We start from the raw sequence: 24,567 nt of genomic DNA, 5'->3' as shown, positions 1-24,567 counted from the left end.
TTTGCTTTCTTCATGCAGTGAATGAAAAGGGAAGAACCCCGGCTTTCCTACAGTTGTATCAGTCACAAGCCTCCATTCAGTTGTCTTTAGCAAGTGTTGGGACTATGACAAAAACGTGTTTAGGGGACTATGTATGGCATCAAACCATATCTTCTCCAAGAATAGAAGAAGAAAAGTTAGTTATAGTGATACGTGGCTTTTTAAAGAATGAGGTTTAAAAAATAGTCTTACAGTAAAATTTTTAAAACTCCAGGGAAAAGAAAGAAGCGAGAACCAAGTAACAGCAAAAAAAAAAAAAAAAAAAAAAAAAAAAAAATCCATAGGAAGTATGTTTGCGTGTTGCTTATTTTCAGCAAGCAGGCAAACCACAAGTCCACGAAGGTTTTTGTTTGTTTTTAAACCCACCAGAGCAGCATGAAATGAAGTAAAGGCAGACAGAGAAAACAAAATAGTGACAGCAAAACATTTTAAAAAGATAAATACGAGCAAGTTGCAGTACAGCTGGAAAAATAAGTTCAAGTTCCATCATTAACTTATATACCACACAGAAAATAGAAAATGTATTAAAATGGGTCGTTACTAAAACAAACACAATTATTCTGTCCAATTTTTAGGTGATATATTAATGTAAATATTAATTGAATGGAAGCTCCTTTTATTCCATGGATATTAAAATATTTAAAATATATCAATGTTTTCTGACAGTAATATAATTGTGTTATATGTAATTTTTTTTTTAATTTGGAATCTGACATTTGGGGATCTAATTAGATAAATGCTATTTAAAATTTCAGCCCTCCCTTGTTTACACATGATGCAGAACAAAAATTGAAGTTACTGTCGAAACTTACAGATAAATACTTGATTGTAAAAGTTAGCAAACAACATATGATTCAGTAATTTTTAAACTGTGCTCCTATGACTTCCATCTAAAAGAGTTAATGTTTACAAATAACAAAATAGTGAGTAGCATTGCTCCCCATACCAAACTTTCATCAGAGTATTTTTAAGAATCTGTTTCCTGCCAGGCGCAGTGGCTCATGCCTATACTTCCAGCACTTTGGGAGGCCAAGGCCGGTGGATCACAAGGTCAAGAGATCAAGACCATCTTGGTCAACAAGGTGAAACTCCGCCTCTACTAAAAATACAAAAATTAGCTGGGCATGGTGGCGGGTGTCTGTAGTTCCCGCTACTCGGGAGGCTGAGGCAAGAGAATTGCCTGAACCCGGGAGGGAGGTGGAGGTTGCAGTGAGCCAAGATAGCGCCATTGCACTCCAGCCTGAGTAACAGGAGCGAAACACCATCTCAAAAAAAAAAAAAAAGGATCTGTTTCCTTTATTATCATACAATCTTGCGTTTGGAAAAAAGGTGGCACAGCTAAAAGATGTTTGAATGCCATTGAGTTAATCCAAGAAGAAGATAAGGCATTTAAGGAAAGATGCATTTGAATCTACTTATTACTGTAAGTGGGGAAAATAATTCTAAATGTAAGCAGAAATCAGAGTGAACTGATTTCTATTTCCTCCCAAGGATTTTCAGACTTTCAAAAAGTTTCTTTCTCCACTCTAAAATTGTTATGCCCTTTTCCTAGGAATAAATGTTGCTAGAAATCTGTCTATAGACATAACTTAAAATGCATAATAAACATTACTTAGAGGCAAACTGCCATGTTTATTATAAAGAAAAATGAAATAATCTAAATATTCAGCAGCAGATAAATCATTGAATAAGCTGTGATACATAGAAACCATAGGATGATCAAATGTGTTTACCAAACATTCATAATATTCCTTCAGTTAATTTCTATGTTATAATATTACATCTATAAAGTGCAGGGTATACAATAGGATGTATAATTCTACCTCAATTTTTATAATTGCATGGGAAAGCATCCAGGAAAGAAAAAAAAAAACTATGTTCATACATAAAATATTTAGTTTTTAATACTAGGGGTTATTATTTAGAAAGGAAGGGCCACAAAGAGCTGGTGGTCAGGCCCTGGCCACTTCTACAGGTGTCCACTACTCCAGGGGCCAGAATGAAAGGGATCCAGAAACATGGACCATTCCTGCTCCATCCTCCTCCCTCCTGTTCTCATAGACTCACCCCCAACTTACTTCATACCTGAGAACTTGAAGAGGCTACTTCTGTATATCCTTTGCCTTCCTTTAACTACAGTCCCCGAAAAAACCCTGGTCTCCTGGGTCGCCTTTTATTCCTCCAACCCTCATCACCCTGAAGTCGTACACATCTCATTTTCTGACTCCCTAATCATCATTCTTCCTGTGATCCTGCATGTCTTCTACTGCTTCCTCGAAAACTGAAAGTCAGTTACAAGCAGAATTTCCTACATTTCAACTTTTTTTCTTGGACATATTTTCCTTTCTTTCTGCCTCTGAGGGAAATCTGGATGTCTTCTATGAAGTCATCTCAGTAGCCAGTACAGAGTTATCTGCATCCTTTTTTTCTTATTTTCTGCCAGTGGTTACATCCAATAAAACTGTGGTACAATATTAAAACAAAAAACATTGCAATGGAAAAATGTGAACGCAGTCATCCTTTGGTATCATCCATTGGGAATTGGTTCTGCGATCTACAAGGCTCAAGTGCCTTACATAAAATGCAATTTTATTTGCATATAACTTACACACGTCTTCCCATATATTTTATATCACCTCTAGATTATTTATAATACCAAATATAAATGTCACAGAAATGGTTGTTATAATGTATTACTTATGGAATAATGACAAGGAAAAAATAGTACGTGGCTGGTACAGATGCAGCCATCATATGCCTAGTTATACTGTAGACATAGCAACGATGTAGATTTCATAGATTGAAAAATGCGCATTTTCATTCACAGTTGGTTGCATCTGCGGATGCAAACCCACCGGTAAGGAGGGCTGACTGTGTATGATTTTATGCCATTCTACTCACTAGTCCCTTTAGACACTCCCCATCAGGCTTTCTCTAATCTTTTTGGCCAGTTATTCTCAGCCATCACACCAGTTTCATTTCACCTTCCAATCTTTGGTATGGTGTCCAAGAATCAGTCTCTCCACCTCTTCCTTATGTTACATTTATTCATCGCCTTGTTGATTTCATCCAGTTTGAACTCTGCATTTATTTTTTACTCTTAATTTTTATTTTTGTTTCAGGGGTACACATGCAGGTTTGTCACTGGCGTCAGTCTTGTGTTTTGAGGTTCGGCGTATGCCTGATCCTCATACCCAGGTAGTGAGCACAGAACCAGAGAGGTAGATATTCAACCTTCACCACCTCCTTCCTCCCCCACAGTAGGCCTCACTATCTATGTCATCTGTATGTCGATGGTTTTCAGAGTGTCATTCAGTCCCATAAATCTCTCCTAAATTCCAGCCGTATGTATCCAGTTCCCTAAATGACGTATCCATATGACGTCTCAATAGTGATCCAGACTTTCTAACCTTACAATGGTACTTTCTATCTTTCCATCTTCAAATCTACAACTCTCACAGTGTTCTCCATCCCAATACGTGGTAACTCCATTCTTCCGGTGTTGTAGGAGAAGACGCAGGCTGTCATCTGCGACTTTTCTGTCTCTCCTAAGCCACAGCCACTGTGAGGGGAGTTCCCTCGGCACCTTCTTTAAACGGCATCCTGAGTTCAAATGTGTCTTGCAATCTCCCCTGCTGCTGTCATATCTCAAGTAACATCATCTCTCATCTGCCTTTTGCAAAGATTTTCTTATTTTCCCCTTATTGCAGATGTGTGAAGCCATATAGCCTTTCCTGTTAACCCACGGTTCTAAGCACCCTATCTTAACAATTCTTCCTATCATGAATTTTCTACCCTGAAAAGTCAGGGGTAGGCAATCACAATTAAGATCATCTGGTTTCTAAAAGTCCTTCCTCTCTGGGAAAGCATATGTCAGTTCTCATCAAGTAGCCAGAGTAATCCTTTTAAAAGCTGTATCACATGATGCCATTTCTCCTCTCAGATCCGCCCACTGTGCTCCCACACTGCTCAGCACAGAGGTTGAAGTCGGCAGGCTGATCTGCAGGGTCCGCTCCTATCCTCGGGACCTTCTGGGGTCTTTCCCCTCTCATATCATCTGACCGTGTCTCCTACAACCCACCAATCGTCCCATCTGCTCAGGCTACACTCTCCATGCTCTTATTCTTCATACACTCACCATACACTCTTGTCTCATGGCCAAACACCTGGTTGTTTCTTCTGTCAGAACCACGTTTCTCATATTCTCATAGGGCTTACTCTGTCACCATCATGAGAGGTCACCATATTCTGGTTTTGCAGTATCAGAGGAGTTTCCAGTATATGGGACCTTAAGTTGGTAAGACCAGGACAGTCCTGCCCAGATGATGACAAGCAGATGGTCACCGGAGCTCTTAACTGCATGCCAGCTTCTTAATGAGAGCATTTGCAAGCACTTATTTTAACAGGGTAGATGGCAAAGTCTATCTGTTGCTTCTCATTTGCTTAATTATTTATGTTGTCCATCTCCACCCATTAAAATGACACTTCTCTACAGACAGGGATTCTTTCTTGTCATGTTCACATTGCAGCCCCAGCAGTTAGAGCTAATGTTGACAAATTACATCTTGTGGGTTACCTCCAGCCCAGTATCTGGTTTTATAGATTGTGTTTTTCTGAAACACAGCCATGTCTACTTGTTTAGGTGGTGGTGATGAGGTCCTTGCTCTACAAAGACAGAACAGGTTGGCTGAAACAGAGACCATACAGCATGAAAACAAAATATTTGCTATCTGATCTTTGACCAAAAAAAAAAATAAATGTTTCCTGGCCCTGACTGATAAGTGTATCTGACACTTTGCAGGTCCTCAATAAATGTTCCTTGGAAGAAAGAATTAACAGACACAAATACTAAAAACACGTGGAGAAATATTGATGTCTATTGGAAATCGAAGGCAATAAAAGCAACTTTTGCACATCATTTCATGCCATCAAACTCAGCAAGTTAAAAAGAAACACAAGTATTTAAGCCTACAGTACTTGTGGTGAACTGTCATAGCATTAGACATTCATTCGGCAAGTTTGCAAAGCATAAAAAACACTCCTAGAATTTTGTCCTTAGGAAATAGTCTAACAGAAGCAGCAGAAGCAGGGCTTTATGTGCAGGAACTCTAATCACAGCATTGCATGTAGATGTGAACTTGGGAAGGAGTACATTCAATTATACAGAGAAAGATAATAATTTGTCTAATATTGCAAATCAAAGTATGTCAATGAACAGGGAAATGTGTATGACTTAACACTAGTCTTCTGAAGGAGAATGCAGATGTTCTCTGCTCTGTGACTTCAGCCTCTGAGAAGCGTTTTAGGCACCTAGTTGGCTTCTTTTGGTCCCTGCTCCCCTTCCTTTCTTACTCTTCAAAGACCAGGATGTGATCCTAATAGCAGTTATTGGTACTGAGGAGCACCCAGAACACCTCATCTAATCTTTACCAGCCTTGTGAGATGGAGAGTAATAGCAGTCCAATTTAGCAGATTCAGAACCTGAGACTTTGCAAGAAAATAGCTTGTCTGAGCTGTGCCAGCTTGTGATGAGGCTGGCGCTAGAATGACAAAGTCCTCACTGGTAAACACTTCACATTACTGCCCATCAAAAAGATGGGCCTTTACCTGGGCATGGATTCATTCTGGCACTAGACAAATTCATCTTTACAGCTCTATAATTTAACATGGTACCTCCATGGGATAAAAGAATTTTAAAGATACTATAAGGTAACCACAAATCTGAAAATAATGGGCAGAGGCACTTGTGATTATTTTTGAAAACTGTTAAACAAGATTTTATGGGATTAAATAATGTGAATAACAGGCTTAGCAGAAAGCCTGTGGCACAGAAAAGATGCAAACCATGTATACAAACCAGGCTGACTACAATCTAAGGCTGATTTTTTTGAACACATAGTTTTGTTTTCAATTTTGATAAGATTCACACCGGAGTTTATTGCAAAGTATGCAAGAAAAGTGCTTAAAATCAAATTGTCTAAAACCACTCAAACAATTTAAAGCTAGGTTTCTTATATAAAAACTGTCTCATTCAATCTTACTTTGTATTTCCTGTCCTGACGTGACAGATCATTTAAGATTCATTTTACAATGTTACTGCTGTAACATAATTGATAAAAACACAGCTGTGTTTTAAATATCACAGAATTTATAGGCACCCATAAAAACATGACTTCTCTTCATTCTCCTGCCCTCTGGCTGTGTCTTCCCTAGTTTCCCTGCTTTTTCATCACTAGTAGCAGAATGTCTGCTATTAAAAATCCTTGACTGACATTTCATAAAGAACTGGCAGGTACCATACTGCCATTTTCAGTCACATGATGTAAGGCTTAGCAATTAAGGAGATCCACAGCTTCGGATAGCTCTAAATGAAACAATGAGCACACATTTAGCATGTTTTATTGAAGGTATCAGCGCTACTGCCACTGCTGCCTTATTTAGTGGTATCTTGGCCCGATGACTATCATTCATTCTTCCAAGAAAACGCAACTGTCCCAAAATACATATAAATCAGTTCGATCTTAAAAAATACTCAAAACAGCTGCTACATCCCATTTTGTCTACAACTGTTGGAAAATACTGACAATGTGTTTTGACACGTTTAGGTGAATACTTATCTCAAATGTGCATGTTTAGACAAAAACAAGGGTGAAATTTGACTCAGAAAGTGGCTTTACTTTCCAATAATGGTTCATATGCTGTTGCTTTCTATGGTTTATTGATCATGCCTCCAAGCAAAACAGAAACCAACGAAAGGCAACAAACAACAAAATATCTCTTCAACTGCCCCAAAGAAGGTTGCAGTTGGAAGGAAATGCAGAGCATCACCGAGTCAGAGCTGGCTATAGCACCCACTTCTTTCAGCCTTGGACGTGACACCTAACCTCTCAGAGAATTTGCTTCCATGTCTGGAAAAACTACCCATTAATATTCACCATGAAGTTTTGGGATGGGGTCATATAAAATTTCTTATAAAAATTTTGGATGGAATTGTATAAAAGCACGTAAAGTTCCTAACATAACACCTGCTAGGGAAGATGAGTCTAAGTAAAATATTCAGTCACCTGATCTCTCCAGTCTTTTTGCTTTCCTGCTTGAGTAATTCCTAGGTACCTAAAAAGATTCCAGTGGACGAAAATAGAAAAAAAAAATGGGGAAGAATAAACTACTGACCAACTGCCTCTGAGACACTTTGCAATTTCCTCTTGCCTCAGTTGGCTGCCTGAGGTGACAGAGCCAGGGGCAGAGAAGACGCACGACCTCGCAGGTGCACTGAGCTTGCCTCTGAGCATTCTCTAGGTCTCAGACCTCGGCCCAAGAGTGCCAGCTCGCTGGAGGACAAGGAGGTCCAAGGTATTAGTAACGGATCTGGGGCTATGAGAAGAAAAGAGGAGAAACGATGAAGATTAACTCAATCCTCCAGCCTAAAAAGCCTTTTCCGAGAGGAGGAAAACTGCTTGGGTACCTAGACCTTTCCCTGCTTTGGCTTTCCCAGGTTTGTCTTACTCTGTAAAGAAAGAGCTTCAGCAAACCAGATTTAGCCTTTAATTAACATGTTAGGAAGACCCTTCAGCCAAACCATCCTCCTTGGGTTAAGGGCTCTCTTGAGCTAAGTTTATGTGCATATATTTTTGTTTGTTTTGACATCCATGAGGTTGCTGGAAGTCGTGTTTATCAGAGACCAAGAACAGCAATTTTAGTTGGGTATGGTTCACAATCCTGAAAAACACAATCCCAAATGCCATAGTCCTGATTGTTGAATCTCAAAAGACAAAACTCCTTAAAGTCAAAATCCCTAATGTTTGAAACCCTGAAATCACAATAACAGAAATCATAGGAGACATGTCCTAAAAGAACAAAACTAGATATTCATCCTGATGGAGACTTGAGAATGAACTTAGTGACTGTGGAGTTCAGCCATCCTTGCTGAATGATCTCTGTGCAATTGTCCATATCTACCCCCATGATACACTTTATTTAATATGTTGACCTTTCCTTCTAGAGTTCTTTTTTAAAGTTTTCCCACTATTTTAAATTGTCAGCACTATGTTTCACAATTTGAGGCTATGCAATTCATCTCATAATTTCTAATATCAAATTCCATATCATTTCTAATTCTAAATTGTGTAGAAAGTATTAGAGAGTTCTAATTAGTTAATTCATTTTTGGTTTTTTTGTTTTGTTTTTTGCAAATTTGACTCGTGGTCACATCATGGACTTTGTGCGTCAGCATTACACATACATGGTACAAATGTTGAAACTTCCTGAATAAATGAAGAGACGTCCTCTGTACATCTGCACTTGTGAAAGATAAAATTTCGCCAGATCTCAGCTCTCTGGGTGACTCCATATCTGGTGGTCACCCATTGAAACTCATCATGGTTTTCAATTGATCGAAGGACTTAGATTGCTTATCATAGTATTTCTGATTACTTCAACCATAAAGTCAGTTGCACACAATTGGCAACTATACTGGTATGCATTTATACTTTTTGCATTTTGATCCATTGCTTCACGAGTATAGTTTGTCCACTCACAACTGTTATACCTGTGCAATTGTCACTAGTGTGTGTGCATATGCTTGGAAATATCTGCTGTATTATAGCCTCCTGTACTGCACAAGGTAGCTTACAAACTGTTCTGCCATGTTTTTATGGGTTATTATTTTTTTTCAAATAAACCCCTTTATAAAAAAATACGTATCTTTTACATCATTTAAAAGTATTTTTCCAGAATTATATTTTCAGAATTTTGTTTTTCTGGGATTTCAACATTTAGGATTATGGTGTTTGAGAGTCTGTCTTTTGGGATTACAATCTTTTGTCATTTTTGTCAGTGCTCAGATTAAACAAAATACATATTCAGTTATATACACAAAGAATACTGAGGAGCTGCCATCACATTTCCCCCTTGGGACCTTCCTGCCTCCATTCCTGTCATCCCCCAGCTTGCAGTCCTTGAGAGGCCGCAGGTCTGTCAACACAGCCGCACCTGCCTCGCACAGAGGAGCATATGGAGGAAGGGGAGGCAGCTTAAGCCCAGCAGCTTCCCTCTCTCTTGGACAAGCCATGTCACCTGCTTTGATGAGGAAAGCAGAGCCTCTCCAAGCAACCAGTGCCCCTGCTCCACTCAAACTCTGGAGGGGTCAAGCACACGTTTATCAAGAAGAAAATACTGTTTAGTTCAAGTTCCAAAATTTGTTTCTCCATTCTAAGTTAAGTTCTTAGAAAACATTAATTTTTCTCACAAGTTAGAAGGGAATGGATAGCATGTGACAGGGGCCAAAGTGTCCATTGTCAGATTCCACTTTCCCCTCATACAGCGTGGGACCTTGGAGAAGTCACTGAATTACTCTGTGATGGAGTCTCTTCATCTAAACCAGAGGAATGGTGGTAATACATAACTTCTAGACTTGTCGTGAAAGTTAATAACAAGAATAGATATAAGGCCTATAAACACTGACACTTTGCAATTGCTTTGTGTTTAACTCTGATTATCACACTTCTTTCTTAAAATCTACAATTGTACTGACTAAGCTAAAATCTCCATCGCTTCCAGACAGATGCTACTCCATTTGCTAGAAATCATCTATGTCTGGATTATTACTAGACTATTTTCGTACTAGCCATGTTATTGTAAGAATTAAAGAAAGATTAAAGAAACATGAAAAGTGGCTCAACGGCCAAAGATAAGTTTATTTTGGAGAATAAACCTGAGAGGGGCTTCTGTCTGGGTTAGGTCAGAGGTGCTCTCTCTTACTAAGAGTTTTAAAGGATTCGGGTGGGAGAGCTTATCACATGCTCAGAATATTTCTGTGTCTCTGTCTTGTTTATCTGGGAGGGAGAATTTTGTGCCTATTCCCATACATCTTCCTGAAGCTGCAGACATATCCCCAAGTCTGCTTTTAGCTTCCCTATCTTCCTGCACCTAAAGGGAAAGGAATGTGCTTATTAGGGCCACTGTTTTACTGGGGCCTATTGCATGAGTGTGAAGCTTAGTGGTTACCCCATAGACATTCCCCACTCCTTCTGTGCCTAAGCTGTCTGATCTGTGTTTACTTTCTGCTTATTGTTAGGAGAGAAGTGATTTCCTTGGCAGACATGACGTTAGAAAGGGGGCTGGAACTTAAAGTGGCAGTTTTTCTGACATGAAGGTGCTCCTACTCTGTCAGTGATTTACATGCACATGGGTATGAATGTGCCTGTTGTTTAGATGTAGTTTTCCCAGTATTTCAGTCCAAGGGGTGGTGTGTAAAATAAAGTGACCTACTGCCATACAGGCCTTTCTTTTGCTAGGCATTCTTTTCCTTTTGCCTGAACCCCTAACCATTTCTCTCAAGACAGTCTGTTAGTTTCTTAACCTAAAGAATATCAGTAATTCAGAAAAAAAAAGTATTTTATTTAAGAGCCACCAATCTTGAGATCCTGTAGTTTACATGAATTGTCTTTCAAACTGTTTGCCATTTTGCTCTGGGCGCTTAGTTCTAAAATGTAAAATTATGCTTAGCGGGGCAGGGAGAGGAGATAGAAATGGTAATTATAGTAGCTGATATTTTTAGAGTTTCTCTGTGCGTCAGACTCTTTGCTAACCATTTTACCTGGGTTATGTCATTTAATCTTTACAACAGATTTCTTAAGTAGGCACTTTTATACAGACCAAAAGCTTGAGGCTAGAGAGATTAAATAAATTGACCGAAGACACAGAACACCCAATTGATAGAGCTGGGATTTGCCCCACGTGGCACTGCGGAGCTGCTGAACAAGCTGGCACACCACAACAGGCACCTTAATCCTCTACGTTGTGGGTGCAAGACTGCAGGACGTAGCACGTCATTTAATCCTTTATACTGACACTCAGCAGGATATCTGTTCAAAATACTTGCTTTTTCTATGCCATATTGATAATATAGCATAGGGATTGGTTATGTGACCTCTAGGTTTAGGCTGCCTGGGTCCGGACCTGACCTCTACTGCTTTCTGACTGAGCAAATGTCTCAGATAAGAAGAATACATAATAAAGATGGAGAAGTCTGAGAAAGGCCTCAGTTCACTTACAGTAACAGATCATAACTGCCAGGTCCCTAGAATCACTTTTATTAATTCTTTCTTACTTATTCCAGGACACATCACAAAGCTGTTTCTATCTTACTCCACCAGCAAGTCCATGTGTCCCTCAAAGTCTTCTGTAATCTTCATTCATTAGACCCCACGTCATGACTTCCAACCTTGAGATAAAGTCCGAAATAAGATTTCTTTTGAGAAACATTTTCAGATTAATCAAGAGCTAGCTCACTCTTATCTTTTGCCTAAACTAATTTTGAAACAGACTCTGCCCTCTGGTCCTATTCAGCTCAAATATGCTTCAGCCATTGCTGAAAGTTAAAGGGAAGGATTTCCATCAGATTGTGACATGGATATGTGTATTTCAGACCCATTGTCTTATCAGTCATTAGAATTAAACTGTATCTGTTTGTTAGATTCCTCAGTAAAAGTGAAAATGAAACCCAGAGACAGCATCAGAACTCTACAAGCATTAACAATGAGAATAGAGGATAAAACAAGTCTAAAATTCAGCTAAGTCTGAGCTGCAGTATAGTCACCTCCAGTGTATGCGGCTCATGAGCACTTTAAATGTGGCTAGTCGGTATTGTGGAACGGCATAATTGAAATACATAGCAGATTTTGAAACCAGCATCTTTTAAAAAGCAAAATACTTCATAGTTTACACTGATTCTGAATTAAAATTACAACCTTTTGGATGTATTAGTTTGATAAAATCTATTATTACAGTGTATTTTACCTGTTTCATTTCACTTTTTCCAGGTAGCATCTGGGGATTTTAAATTTCATCTGTGGCTCCCATTATGGGTTGTGTTATATGTTATATGGTATTTATAGCACTGCTCTAAATACCAAGGAGCAGGATTTCGTTGGTTGTGCATGTGGCAGCTGAATCCCACCTCTCCTCCACCCAGTCCCCAGCGTCATCCTCAACACAGTGCAGATGCTCCAGGTGGGATTAGCTCCTGAGCAGGTGCACTTGGGATCATCTTCATGCTACACATTATCCTGATCCTCTCAAGTGTCTTCCAACATGTACCTGCTCTCTTTAAACCCTCTCCACCTGTCCCTTTTCTCTTTTGATGCATGCCTGGGAAGCTTCCCCCAGTGACTATTATTTTTTTCTCTATGTTTTGTTGGAATCCACCTTTACCTAGCCCCATCACCTCTTCAATAATCTTTTCTTGAGTGACAAATGTAAAAGCTACGTAGTAATAAAACTAAATCAAAAAAAAAAAAAGAAAGACTCTGGGCTCTAGATGGCTCAGAGATAACAATGAAGTAGTGTCATCCCTCTCTCTAGCTTGGAAGGGAAGACAAACTTTCCCAGACCATTAACAAAGCTAACTAGCTCTTTTGATCTTAATTATTTTTCAAGTAGCTTCAGTCAAGTGCTGCCTAGGAAAGGATAGTTAGGTCTAATTCTGGAGTCCAATATTAGAAATATATATATTTATATTGTGACCTGTAGGGTCAGACTGTCATATATACATACATATATATATATTTTAAAGGTGGGGTTTCACCATGATAGCCAGGCTGATCTTGAACTTCGGACCTCAGGTGATCCACCCACCTCAGCCTCCCAAAGTGCTAAGATTACAGGCATGAGCCACGGCGCCTGGCATAAATATATATGTAATATAAATCTACATTTATATAGATTTATATTCATGAATATATATGGGAACATGTATATATACACACATGTACATTAATGTATATGGAATAAATATGTATATTCCAATAGCATTTTTATTGGAAATAAAGGTACAGATGTAGTTAGGTCCATGTCTCACTACTCATTTGCTTATCTCGTATTTATTTCAGATCTCAGGCAAGGGAGAGAAGTGTTATTAAACAACCCTCTAATGCAGCAGAAGTGAATAATATACTTAATAATGCAATGCTGTAAAAATTATAGGAGGAGATGTTTTCTATGTACAATTTTATCCTGAGCTAATACATCCATCAGTGTGGATGCAGACAAGGACAGGAGCAGCCATGCTCAGGTTTAATCACTTCCTCCCAAAGCAGGATTTTGCAGAAAACCTGTGAGGTGAAACTGAGGCACGGGAACGTGTCAGGATACAGAGTTCTCATTGAGGGTGCAGGTAAAGGGAAGCCTCCGAGATACTGCTTTGCAAAAGTCCTAGAAACCATTCTGGAACCCTCGGGGAGAGGAACATGGTAGATTTGGGGGAAATGAAGGCAAGGGGGTTACTGAAACCTGTGGCAAAATGAAAATTTACTGGGGGAACAGACAACCAGAAACTTCAGGAATCACAGAAAATGACTGTATTTCACATATTAAGTAATTACGTCTAAGTTAGAGAAGCAAATCAGTAGCCTTTGGAAAGAAAAATAGAGTCCATTCAGAGCAAGAATTTAAATGGTTAAGAAGCAGAAAATATCTGGATTATTGTGATGAAAGCAAGAGTGGAACTAAGCAAAAGAAAAATCAGGATCCTTCAAAATTTTAGGACAAATAAATAGCAGCATGGCAAAGACGGGACAGTCTTTCACCAAATCTGCGTTTTCCTTCTTCCTGAGCTCACAGATGCTTCCATTTCCTGGCTTTCTTTGCAGAGAAACGTGGCCGCGTGGCTGAGCTTCAGCCAGTGCAGCGGATGTGGAGGAGACGTAGACTGTGTGTAGGACCTGCCCATCACAACTCGAGTTCTCCCCTTTCAGCCAACAGGACGGAGCAGGCCGGAACCCTTCATGGAAGCCAGATGCGGAAGATGGCCATCTCCAAGTCACCGCTGCTCCAAAATTTATCTGAACCAACTACCCGACATTGAGACTCATTCCGAATTTAACACAAGCAAAGAATACTTCGGTGTGAGCCCATTAATACTGCACTCGTGAAACAAGCAGAACAAGAATGCCCCGGTCCAAATGTGAAACAAAAGTAATTACAACTTTAGTATGAAGGACTGAGGCAAAGCCACTGCTCATCTGGACTCTGGGTTGAGTGACATTAGGGACTGTGACGTTGGAATCGCAGAAAAGGAAGTCTAATGGCAGGCATATGCTTGGCTCTGTGGTAAGCAATATTCATGCAGTTTTCAAAATATGAATGATTATTGCTTTTCAACTTTTACAAGTATCCTTTAGATAAATTAAGGAGGACTTCATTATTACTTAATAAATTATAAATGCTAACATATTTGATATCACAAAGGTTCTAATGCAACTGAGAGAATACAGAGGCCAAAAGTGGAGAGAAGATATACTAGAAAGAGTAGGATGTTGACATCTTACTAAGTGGAAAGACAAGAGATGCTACCAAAAATTAAAGAAATGTAGCATAAAGGATCAATTGTATTATTCCAATTCATAAATATAATGGATAGTAATCAAGACATGGGAAGCAGAAGTGATGAAACATATTAATACTCATATGAAGATGTCAAATGAGAAAGTTTACAATGGATAAAGTAAAAATAATATTTTAACATATTAGATAAAAGACAATAATGACCCAAAACCTGAAACAGTTAAATGTTATTGTGTCTGTAGCATAAGAGTACAGATACGCTGATGGAAGTTTTCTTTTCGTGGTAAAACTTTCTTTATTATTAAATTCTTTAACCATGTTCATATGTTACTTAACTTAAATTTTAGTGAAGGTGAGATGAGATCACCAAAACTGTAGTTGACCTGTTATAATGTCTCAGTCAGAAATTTAAATCAGAGGTCAACTCAATTTGAGACTTTAATTTTTTATTACAGAAATCAACATATTTTCCATGCCCATTTCTCAAGGTTCTTTGAGGTACAAGTAGGATCTGGCATCTATGGGCCTCAGCATGTTCCCAAGGAGACATGGTATAAATGTGACTGCCAGATGCCTTCCATGGTGGTCCCTTGGATTTGCACATAAGATGCTGCTGCAGGCTGCTCGGAAACACAGCGTGCATAAACATATGTCCTTTAGACAGCCTGTGATTGGGAACGTCCAGAGTATGACATCAGGGATCTCCACGCTGCAGTGTTGCTGACAACCGTTTTAAGTAAAGTTGGCTAACACAAAGTGTTCTGTCATAGAATAAATAAAAGTATGTAAAAAGGTGGTGTTCAGGTGAGAGGGAGCATGAATCCAGTCTGAAGTAGAACTGGGCTAGGTTAGGCCCGGCTGGGTTCAAATGGTGTGATGCCCCAGTGACTGCGTAGGTAGAATTGGGCACCGTGGGTAAGATCAGACTAATACTCACAAAAATAAGATTCAGAATTGGAGCAATGGAGTCAAGGGGATGCTGCAGGGGCCACAGAAGATGATGAGACTATAATTTCCCTTGGCGTGTGAGCTCCTGGGAAGAAATGCACCCCTCCCTGGGGAGTGTTTTGGATCAGATGTTAGATTTCTCATGGAGGAGGATTTTCTACATACAAATGTTTACTCACTTCCTTTCTACCTTCCTGTATGTTCCTATCGAAAAATCCAAAGGCAGAGGACCAACTTCCATGTTTTCCAGTCAGGAAGAATACCTTTGTTCTGGATCCGATACTCTACTTCCTTCCCTGTAGTGTCCTGGAGCTCAAAGTAATTTATAATCCATCTGAGGCTCTACCTTATGATTTAATAATTTATGACTTAATAATAAAGTATGGGAAACATAAAGCAAATTAAGAAGGTATTTAAATCAAGAGGCAGAAGCATTTTTCATTGAAAATATCTGGTTGCTTCTTTCTTTTTTCCTATTTTACCCCTAGACAGACATCATACCGATAAGAAATGAAACAGTAAATCCTTTTAAGGACTGGCAGAGCATGGCAATAATATACAATAAATAAGGTGAATTAAGAAAGATACAGATATTAAGTTGAAAGTCTCACGAATAAAGAAAGAAAAGCAGAAAGACTACCTCTCCAGAAAAAGAAAATTTGAGGTCTCATTTTTAATGTCAATTGGATGCTTGTTCCCTGTTTAAGGGACATAGTTTAAAGCAAAGGTGACTGATCTCTCGTTTAATTTTGTACTAATTACTTTCTAGTAATTAAATATACCAGTTACAACTTTTTCTTTAAAGATCATTATGACTACATATGTAATACATTCAGGTGTTATTATTCAGGTAAAATCTTTCCAGCTGGAATAAAATACAAACTTTTATAACACTACCAAGGTCATTGTAGAAGGAGACAGTCATGCTACTGTTAGGAACCCTATAATGAAAGCTAATGCTTCAACCAATTTCTGCAAATAAATAAGTATTAATAGAATGTTGGGGAAGCAGAATATATGCTCATTTCTTTCATGGGAATTATCTCACTCTATTTGGCTGAAATTTATATCTCTCATAGATATGTCACATTTATACATTTATAAGAATTAGATCTTTTTTTTCTTTATAATCTAGTTATCCAAATCCATGAGAAAATGTGCTGCATCATTCAAATTTGTTTCAGAAAATAATTATATGTAATCGAATGGCCCTTTGAAATCATACTAGACCATCTATTGAAAAAAGCGAAATTTAAATATAAATTTAATAATCTATAATACAGAAGAATAATGCTTCCTGTGATGAAAACATACTGATCTCACTGGAATTTAAAACAGAGGTGGCAGCATAGCAAAAACACTTAGCTGACTGTTATGCCAACTTTGACTACATATATGATTATGGAAATTTCTTCTCCAATGAAGAAGAAAACCACTAGAGGATATGTAAGCAAAAAAGCATTAACAATAAAGGAAATTTCTCCAAAGAAGAAAACCACTAGAGGATACGTAAGCAAAAAAGCATTAACAATAAAGGAAAATACCAACGATTTAAGCTAAGTTTTAATGTCACAAGGAACTAAGGATACTGCCCCTCACAGTTTTAATGGTGGTATCTCATCTCCTGGAATGTTAAAAGTTAACACCTTTAAGACATTATGTCAAAATATCAAATACTAACCAAATAAATGCTATGTGAGACACCAAGGGACTTTTTTTCCCTTAGAGAAATTGTAAGGAGGGGTTGCAATGGTAAACTAAAATTTGGACTTAAGTTTGAACTTGACAAATGAGTAAGATTTATGGCTGTAGAGAGATGACAGAGAGACTTTGTGACAGTGAAAAAGCCTGAGCAAAAGTTTGGAATTTGGCATGGTGTGGTATGCTGCTGAGCCAATGCCAGAGTCACTTTGATTTTCTTCTTCTGAGAGTGAGAATGTAATGGCAATAATGACAGAAATAAGGAAGAAGAAAGAATATATTTAGGATGTCCCGTGGCATTGCTCTTAAATGAGATCGATTAGTTGAGAAAAATCTGTGGAAAGCAAGGGAAATGGGATACAGGTTTAGATTTGGAGGCCACCACTGTTTTTGAAAACATAAAGATAAAAAGTAATTAATAACAATTACAAAAAATGAAGAGGGACATAATAAACTTCAGGAACATGCAGAGAAAATAAGCATTTTAGGAGAAATAATGGACATTTATAGTAGGAAGTGGTCATCAGAGGAATTTCTCCAGGATAGAGGACTATTTTGAATATGATTAATCCCAACGCTAACATCTATTAGCAAGAACAGCCTGGGCAAGTCACTTTTCTTACCTGATGTCCAGATTTCCCACCTATAATATGAATCTTCAATAAAATGCCTGCTTACGAAAATTAATTTGCTAACGTAGTGCCTGGCTTATAATAAGTGGACAATACATACGAGCTTGTAGGGAGTGCTGGTGGCAGCAGAAGTAGTAATAGTAATATGACATTATGAATATAATAAGCTCAGAGATATCTCATAAGACTATAATATTTTACAAAAAATGGCAAATATGCAATAACTAGCAAAGGATAAGATAAAAGCATACTGAAGGAAATAATATAATGACTTGTAGTGGAGGCTGTGAGTTGGCAGGATTACAAGCCTAGATTAAAAGCCAGAATTGTGTTTCAGTCTTAACATTTACTATCTCTGGAACATTTGGAAATGAAAACTCTATTTCTCTACCTTTTAAATGAGTGTTAATAATTATTACATTAGTGGGTTGTTGTGAGAGTTAGATGGTATAATCCAAGGGAGGTGTTTTGCACATTTTTTGACATCTCATTATGACCGCAACAAATATTAGCTACACTTTATTTTTGTACTCAAAAGATGAGTTTTTCCTAGGAAAGCCAAAACCTAGGAGTTGAAGTATGCTCTTTTCTAAAGTCATTGAAACAGTAAAATAATTTTCCTGGAAAATGTGAAGATTGCAGTGCTCCAGGATAAGGAATTCTCATCTTGCCCTGAAATGTGACCATGAACACTTGGAAGAGAACACTAACCTACAGTCACCTTATCTAGGAAGAGAGTGTTGAAAGAGCTCTTAAGAGATACACATTAAATGATCAAGGAATATTTGTAATTCTTAATAAAAATGAGGCACCAGGCCTAGAAGGATGTAAACACTGGCATCAAATCTTTGAATCCTACAACAAGAGGTGATGAAAATAGGCAGAAATCCATAAATACTGAAAAACAGAATTGAAACAACTTTGGAGATAATAACAAGCTGTATTAGTCTGTTTTCATGCTGGCGAAAATGACATGGCCGATGCTCGGTAATTTACAAAAGAAAGAGGTTTAGTGGGGAAGACTCACAATCACGGTGGAAGGCAAGGAGAAGCAAGTCTTGTCTTACATGGATGGCACCAGGGAAAGAGAGCTTGTGCAGGGAAATTCACATTTTTAAAACCATTAGCTCTCATGAGACGTGATAGTGAATAAAATCACAAGCAGACCATGGGAAAGACCTGCCTCCATGACTCAATTATCTCCCACTGGTTTCCTCCCACAACATGCGGAAATTGTGGGAGTTGTAATTAAAGATGAGATTGCGAGTTGGGGCAGAGACAAACCATATCATTCCACTCCTGGCCCCTCCCAAATTTCATGTCCTCACATTTCAAAACCAACCATGCCTTCCCAACAGTCCCCCAAAGTCTTAACTCATTTCAACATTAACTCAAAAGTCCATAGTCCAAAGTCTCATCCAAGACAGGGCAAATCCCTTCCTCTTATGAGCCTATAAAATAAAAACCATGTTAGTTACTTCCTAGAAACAATGCAGGTACAGGCATTGGGTAAATACAGTCATTTCAAATGGCAGAAATTGGCCACAACAAAGGGTCTGCAGGTCCTATGCATGTACAAAATCCAGCAGGGCAGTCAAATCTTAAATCCGCAAAATGATCTCTTTTGACTTTGTGTCTCATATCCAGGTCATGATGATGCAAGAAGTGAGTTCCTATGGTCTTGGACAGCTCTACCCCTGTGGCTTCCCTCCTGGCTACTTTCATGGGCTGGGCTTGAGGGGCTGCAGCTTTTCCAGGTGTATGGTGCAAGCTGTCAGTGGATCTACCACCCTGGCACCTGGAGAATGGTGGCCGTCTTCTCACAGCTCCACTAGGCAGTGACCCAGTAGGGACTCTGTGGGGTGAGGGTGTCTCCAAGCCCACATGTCCCTTCCTCACTGCCTTAGCAAAGGCTCTCCATGAGGGCCCCTCTCCTGTAGCAAACATCCATCTGGACATCCAGGCATTTCTATACATCCTCTGATATCTAGGCAGTGGTCCCCAAACCCCAGTTCTTAAATTCGACATACTCACAGGCTCAGCACCAAGTTAAAGCTGCTAAGACTTGAGGCTTGCATCCTCTGAAGTCACAGCCTGAGCTCTATGTTGCTCCTTTTAGCCACAGCTGAAGAAGCTGGGATGCAGGGCACCAAGTTCCTAGGCTGTACGCAGCATGGTAACCTTGGCCAAGCCACAAAACCACTTGGCCAAGCCACAAAAAAACCCTTGGCCAAGCCACAAAACCACTTCTCCTAGACCCCTGGGCCTGTGATGGGAGGGGTGGCCATGAACACCTCCGACATGCGCTGGAGACATTTTCTCCATTGTCTTGAGGATTAACATTTGGCCTGTTACTTAATGCAAACTTCTGCAGTTGGCTTGAATTTCTCCTTGGAAAATGGGATTTTCTTTTCTATCACATTGTCAGGCTGCAAAGTTTATGAACTTTTATGCTCTGCTTCCCTTGTAAAACTGAAGGCATTTACAGCACCCAAGTCACCTCTTGAATGCTTTGCTGCTTAGAAATTTCTTCCACCAGATACCTCAAATCATCTCTCTCAAGTTCAAAGTTCTACAACTCTCTAGGGCAGAGGCAAAATGCCACCAGTCTCTTTGCTAAAACATAACAAGAATCATCTCTGGTCCAGTTTCCAACAAGTTTCTCATCTCCATCTGAGACTACCTCAGCCTGAATTTCATTGTCCACATCATTATCAGCATTTTCCTCAAAGCTATTCAACAAGTTTCTAGAGAGTTCCAAACACTCCCACTTTTTCCTGTCTTCTTCTGAGTCCTCCAAACTGTTCCAACTCTGTCTGTTACCCAGTTTCAAAGTCACTTCCACATCTTTGGGTATCTTTTCAGGAGTGCCCCACCCCTAGTACCAATTTATTGTATTAATTCATTTTCATAATGCTGATAAAGATATACCTTGACCTGGACAATTTATAAAAGAAAGAGGTTCAATAGACTTACAGTTCCAAGTGGCTTGAAAAGCCTCACAATTATAGCAAACGCAAGGAGGAACAAGTCTTGTCTTACATGGGTGGCCACAGGCAAAGAGAAAGCTTATGCAGGGGAACTCCTCTTTTTAACACCATCAGATCTCATCACTTACTTACTATGATGAGAATGGCACAGGAAATACCTGCCCCCATGATTCAATTACCTTCTACCAGGTTCCTCCCATGACATGTGAGAATTGTGGGAATTACAGTTCGTGAGATTTGGGTGAGGACACAGCCAAACCAGATCACAAGTAGTAAACTTGCTATTGACTTTATGCAGTCCAATTACGGTTTTTTACATACATGTAATATTACATATTATTACATAGTACCTTCTATTTCTTACATACAAATAACATGTAGTACTAAATGTGATTGCTACATATTACACGTTATTTCTTACATATTAATAGCATGTAATATTGCTTTCAGGAACAGAATGAGCTTACATAGTACAAGTCAGCCTCACCGGTCCTCTATTCGTTTAAGTGGAAATTTTCTAAAAGCAGCTCCAAAGCCATTGCCCTGCCCAGAGTCTGCTCCCCAGCCCCCTTGTTGCACTGACCTCTGCAGAAGGGAGCTGGAAAGTCCCACGATGCACCATTTCCTGGGCTAACGATGCAGGTCAGGATGGCATGGCCTTCCAAGATGTACCCGGAGAGGCAGCTGTACCGGATTTTGTCTCCTATGTTGAATCTTGTTCCATGGAGAACTCCTTTCAGAATTTCTCCAGGATTTCCACAGGTGTGACTAGGTAAAACTATTGGAAAGAGAAAAAAAAAAGGAGAAAAAAAATGTTAAATTTTCTATGGAGAGCCATTTATACCACAAAACAGGCACCATCTTTTGATGATTAAAATGAGAAAATCTCTGGCATCAGAAAAATATTAATTGTTCCTAAAACTAAAGTGAGAAAATGCCTTCTGATTTAGAATACCTGCAGATTAATACTTTTATAAACAGTTTAATAAAGTATAAATAAATGCATCTTGTTAAGAGAGAAGAATACAGTCCTGCTTATATTTGGCGTTCCAGATGATGTCTAGATTATATTTTTCTAGTGATGAAATTCTACATGCTCATACAGCGAGCAACCAGATCACACAGTAGACAATAGAAATCTGAAACAAAGATATCACATAATACCGCAAGAGTGAAAACTCATACCCTATTTATTTTTATGCGTCCAGGACTGGTATGGTGTCTGATACACGTCATTATGCAATGTTCAATTAAGGTTTGATGGATAAACAATTGAATTCAATAAAAACTAGAAATCTCATGCATCGATTCATCAATGTATAAAAAACAGATTTCACCACTATATCCCAGGCCAGTAGCCAGGCTCTGTCCATTTATTTTATAGCGTCTGATTCAAAAGTAAGTTTCAGTGCTGAGTTTTGATAACACAAATACTCAATTCACTTGCATTTTGTAAACCAAGAATAAAATTCAAAGCACTCAGCCATCTGAATGGAACCTCCTCTCAGCCAGGATCATTCCTGAAAAACTTGTTCAGTTAACCTGAAAAACTAGTTCAGGCCATGGTGATATGGGTGAGCCAGACATGCCTCATTATACCCTCTTCCCTTATAGAATTACTGGTAGAACAGGCTCCTTAACTCTGAAAACAAACATTGGCAATCTATTTTTGGAAGCCTGCTACCTGGATGATAAAACACTGGTCTCAGCAAGGCAACCCGTTATCTAACCCAGACATTCCTTTCTACTGATTCCATGTCTTAAACAATAACTTAACTCTTTCAATTAATTTCCAATATAAAAAGCAAACAAACAACACACTTCGACTCTACCTATGACCCGGAAGCTCCCACTTCCAGTTGTCCTGCCTTTTCAGACAAAACCAAGGTACATATGATGTGTCTTGATTGATGTCTTATGACTCCCTACGGTGTATACAACTAAGTTGTGGCCCAGTCGCCTTGGACAGTTGCTCTCAGGGCCTCCTGAAAACTGTGTCATGGGCCCCCGGTCACTCATATTTGGCTCAGAATAAATGCTCTTAAATATTTTACAGTTTGACTCTTTTCATTGACAATTTCAAAAATGGGATAATTATTCTGTCCTTTTGTGACCCTCTCACATTTTCCTTGATATGATTCTCTATCTAAATCGATTTGAGATTCCATTCCATACTCATAGAACATGATGTTGAACTGAAGTGGTGCATCATTCAGTTGAACGGATAAAAGTCATGATTGTCAGCTATTGTCTCCTTATTTATGGTTTAAATTTAGTATGTAATCAGTAAATCAGCTGTTCTTATTTAGTACTTGAATAAGCTATGGGACTTACCAGCAGGGAAATAAAAATATTTCCAAATAAAAATGTATTTCCAACTGAACAGAAGCCATTTTATGTCTGTATCCATTTTCTTTGCATGGGCAAGGGGGTGTATCTTAATGTATTGTTACAACGTAGCACGATACTTTTTGTTTTCTTAGCTTTTTTTTGTTTTGTTTTGTTTTGTTTTGTTTTGTTTTTGAGACAGAGTCTTGCTCTTGTTATCCAGGCTGGAGTGCAATGGCGCGATCTCGGCTCACCGCAACCTCCGCCTCCCGGGTTCAGGCAATTCTCCTGCCTCAGCCTCCTGAGTAGCTGGGATTACAGGCACGCGCCACCATGCCCAGCTAATTTTTTGTATTTTTAGTAGAGATGGGGTTTCACCATGTTGACCAGGATGGTCTCGATCTCTTGACCTCATGATCCACCCGCCTCAGCCTCCCAAAGTGCTGGGATTACAGGCGTGAGCCACCATGCCCGGCTGTTTTCTTAGCTTTTTAAACTGAGAAATGTTTAGAACTTTCTAGAATATTGGGAAGGAATCTGTTATTTTTTAAAGAATTTTTATTTATCCTGACACTACGTAAGTAGAAACTGAGCTATGTAGAAATACTTAGGAAATAAAGACTAGTGCTTAGATATTATTATTCTTGGCATATTTAGGAAATCTCCTTTTACATAGTCCAAGTGTGCTCAGTTCTAGTTTTTAAAATTTATGAGAGCAGTCTACAAAAATCTGTTTAAAAGCACAACAGAAAACAGTTCAACATTATCTACAATAATTTGTGTTGTCTTTTTTAATAAGAAAATTCTGTATTTATTTCCACATCTACTATCCCTAAAGCAAAAATGTGTGCTGTTTATAGTACATTACAAATGACATTTGTAAGGAAGAAAAACTTTCCATTTTATCTGGGCAGCCCTTCAGATTATAACTCAGAATGCCTTGTCTGTCACCCGAGCCGAGAGATCCTAAGGTCAAAGACACAGGTTAAATAGGCACCGTAAATGGGAAGAGTGAGAAAGAGAGTGATTGACAGAGAAAGGGAATGTATGGACAAAAACATGTGTGGTGTTTTTCTTTACTGTCTAGGGATATTTAAATTTAATAAATCCCTATTAGGGTCATTATTATCATTGTTAACTGTTAATAATAATTCTTCTTAGAAGGCAGCCAGGCGTAGTGGCTCACGCCTGTAATCCCAGCACTTTGGAAGGCCGAGATGGGCAGATCACAAGGTCAGGAGATTGAGACCATCCTGGCCAATATGGTGAAACCTCGTCTCTACTAAAAATACAAAAATTAGCTGGGTGTGGTGGCCTGTGCCTGTAATCCCAGCTACTCAGGAGGCTGAGGCAGGAAAACTGCCTGAATCTGGGAGGCGGAGATTGTAGTGAGCCAAGATTGCACCACTGCACTCCAACCTGGTGACAGAGTGAGACTTTGTTAAAAAAAAAAAAAAAAAAAAAAAAAAAAGGCAAAAACAAAAACAAACAACAACAAAGAAAAACATTTTCTAATAGAAGGTGTCCAGATAATTGTTCCCCAAAGACAAGGGTTATCAATGACACTCTATCAAATTAGCCTGTTA

General features: G+C 38.8%; 1 protein-coding gene across 2 annotated transcripts in view; it reads right to left on the bottom strand.

Annotated features, from left to right (window-relative positions):
• Positions 1 to 24,567, bottom strand: part of CSMD1 (CUB and Sushi multiple domains 1) — a 2,098,967-nt gene that overhangs the window by 1,094,151 nt on the left and 980,249 nt on the right. For both annotated transcript variants that reach the window (XM_003940706.3, XM_074384178.1), the window contains exon 4: positions 21,237 to 21,431. In XM_003940706.3, coding sequence (XP_003940755.2) covers positions 21,237 to 21,431 — 195 coding nt within the window. The remainder of the gene's footprint in view (positions 1 to 21,236; positions 21,432 to 24,567) is intronic.

The sequence above is a fragment of the Saimiri boliviensis genome, chromosome 13 (genome assembly GCF_048565385.1).
Source record: "Saimiri boliviensis isolate mSaiBol1 chromosome 13, mSaiBol1.pri, whole genome shotgun sequence".
Classification (NCBI taxonomy): domain Eukaryota; kingdom Metazoa; phylum Chordata; class Mammalia; order Primates; family Cebidae; genus Saimiri; species Saimiri boliviensis.
This window is presented reverse-complemented; position numbering and strand designations above follow the sequence as displayed.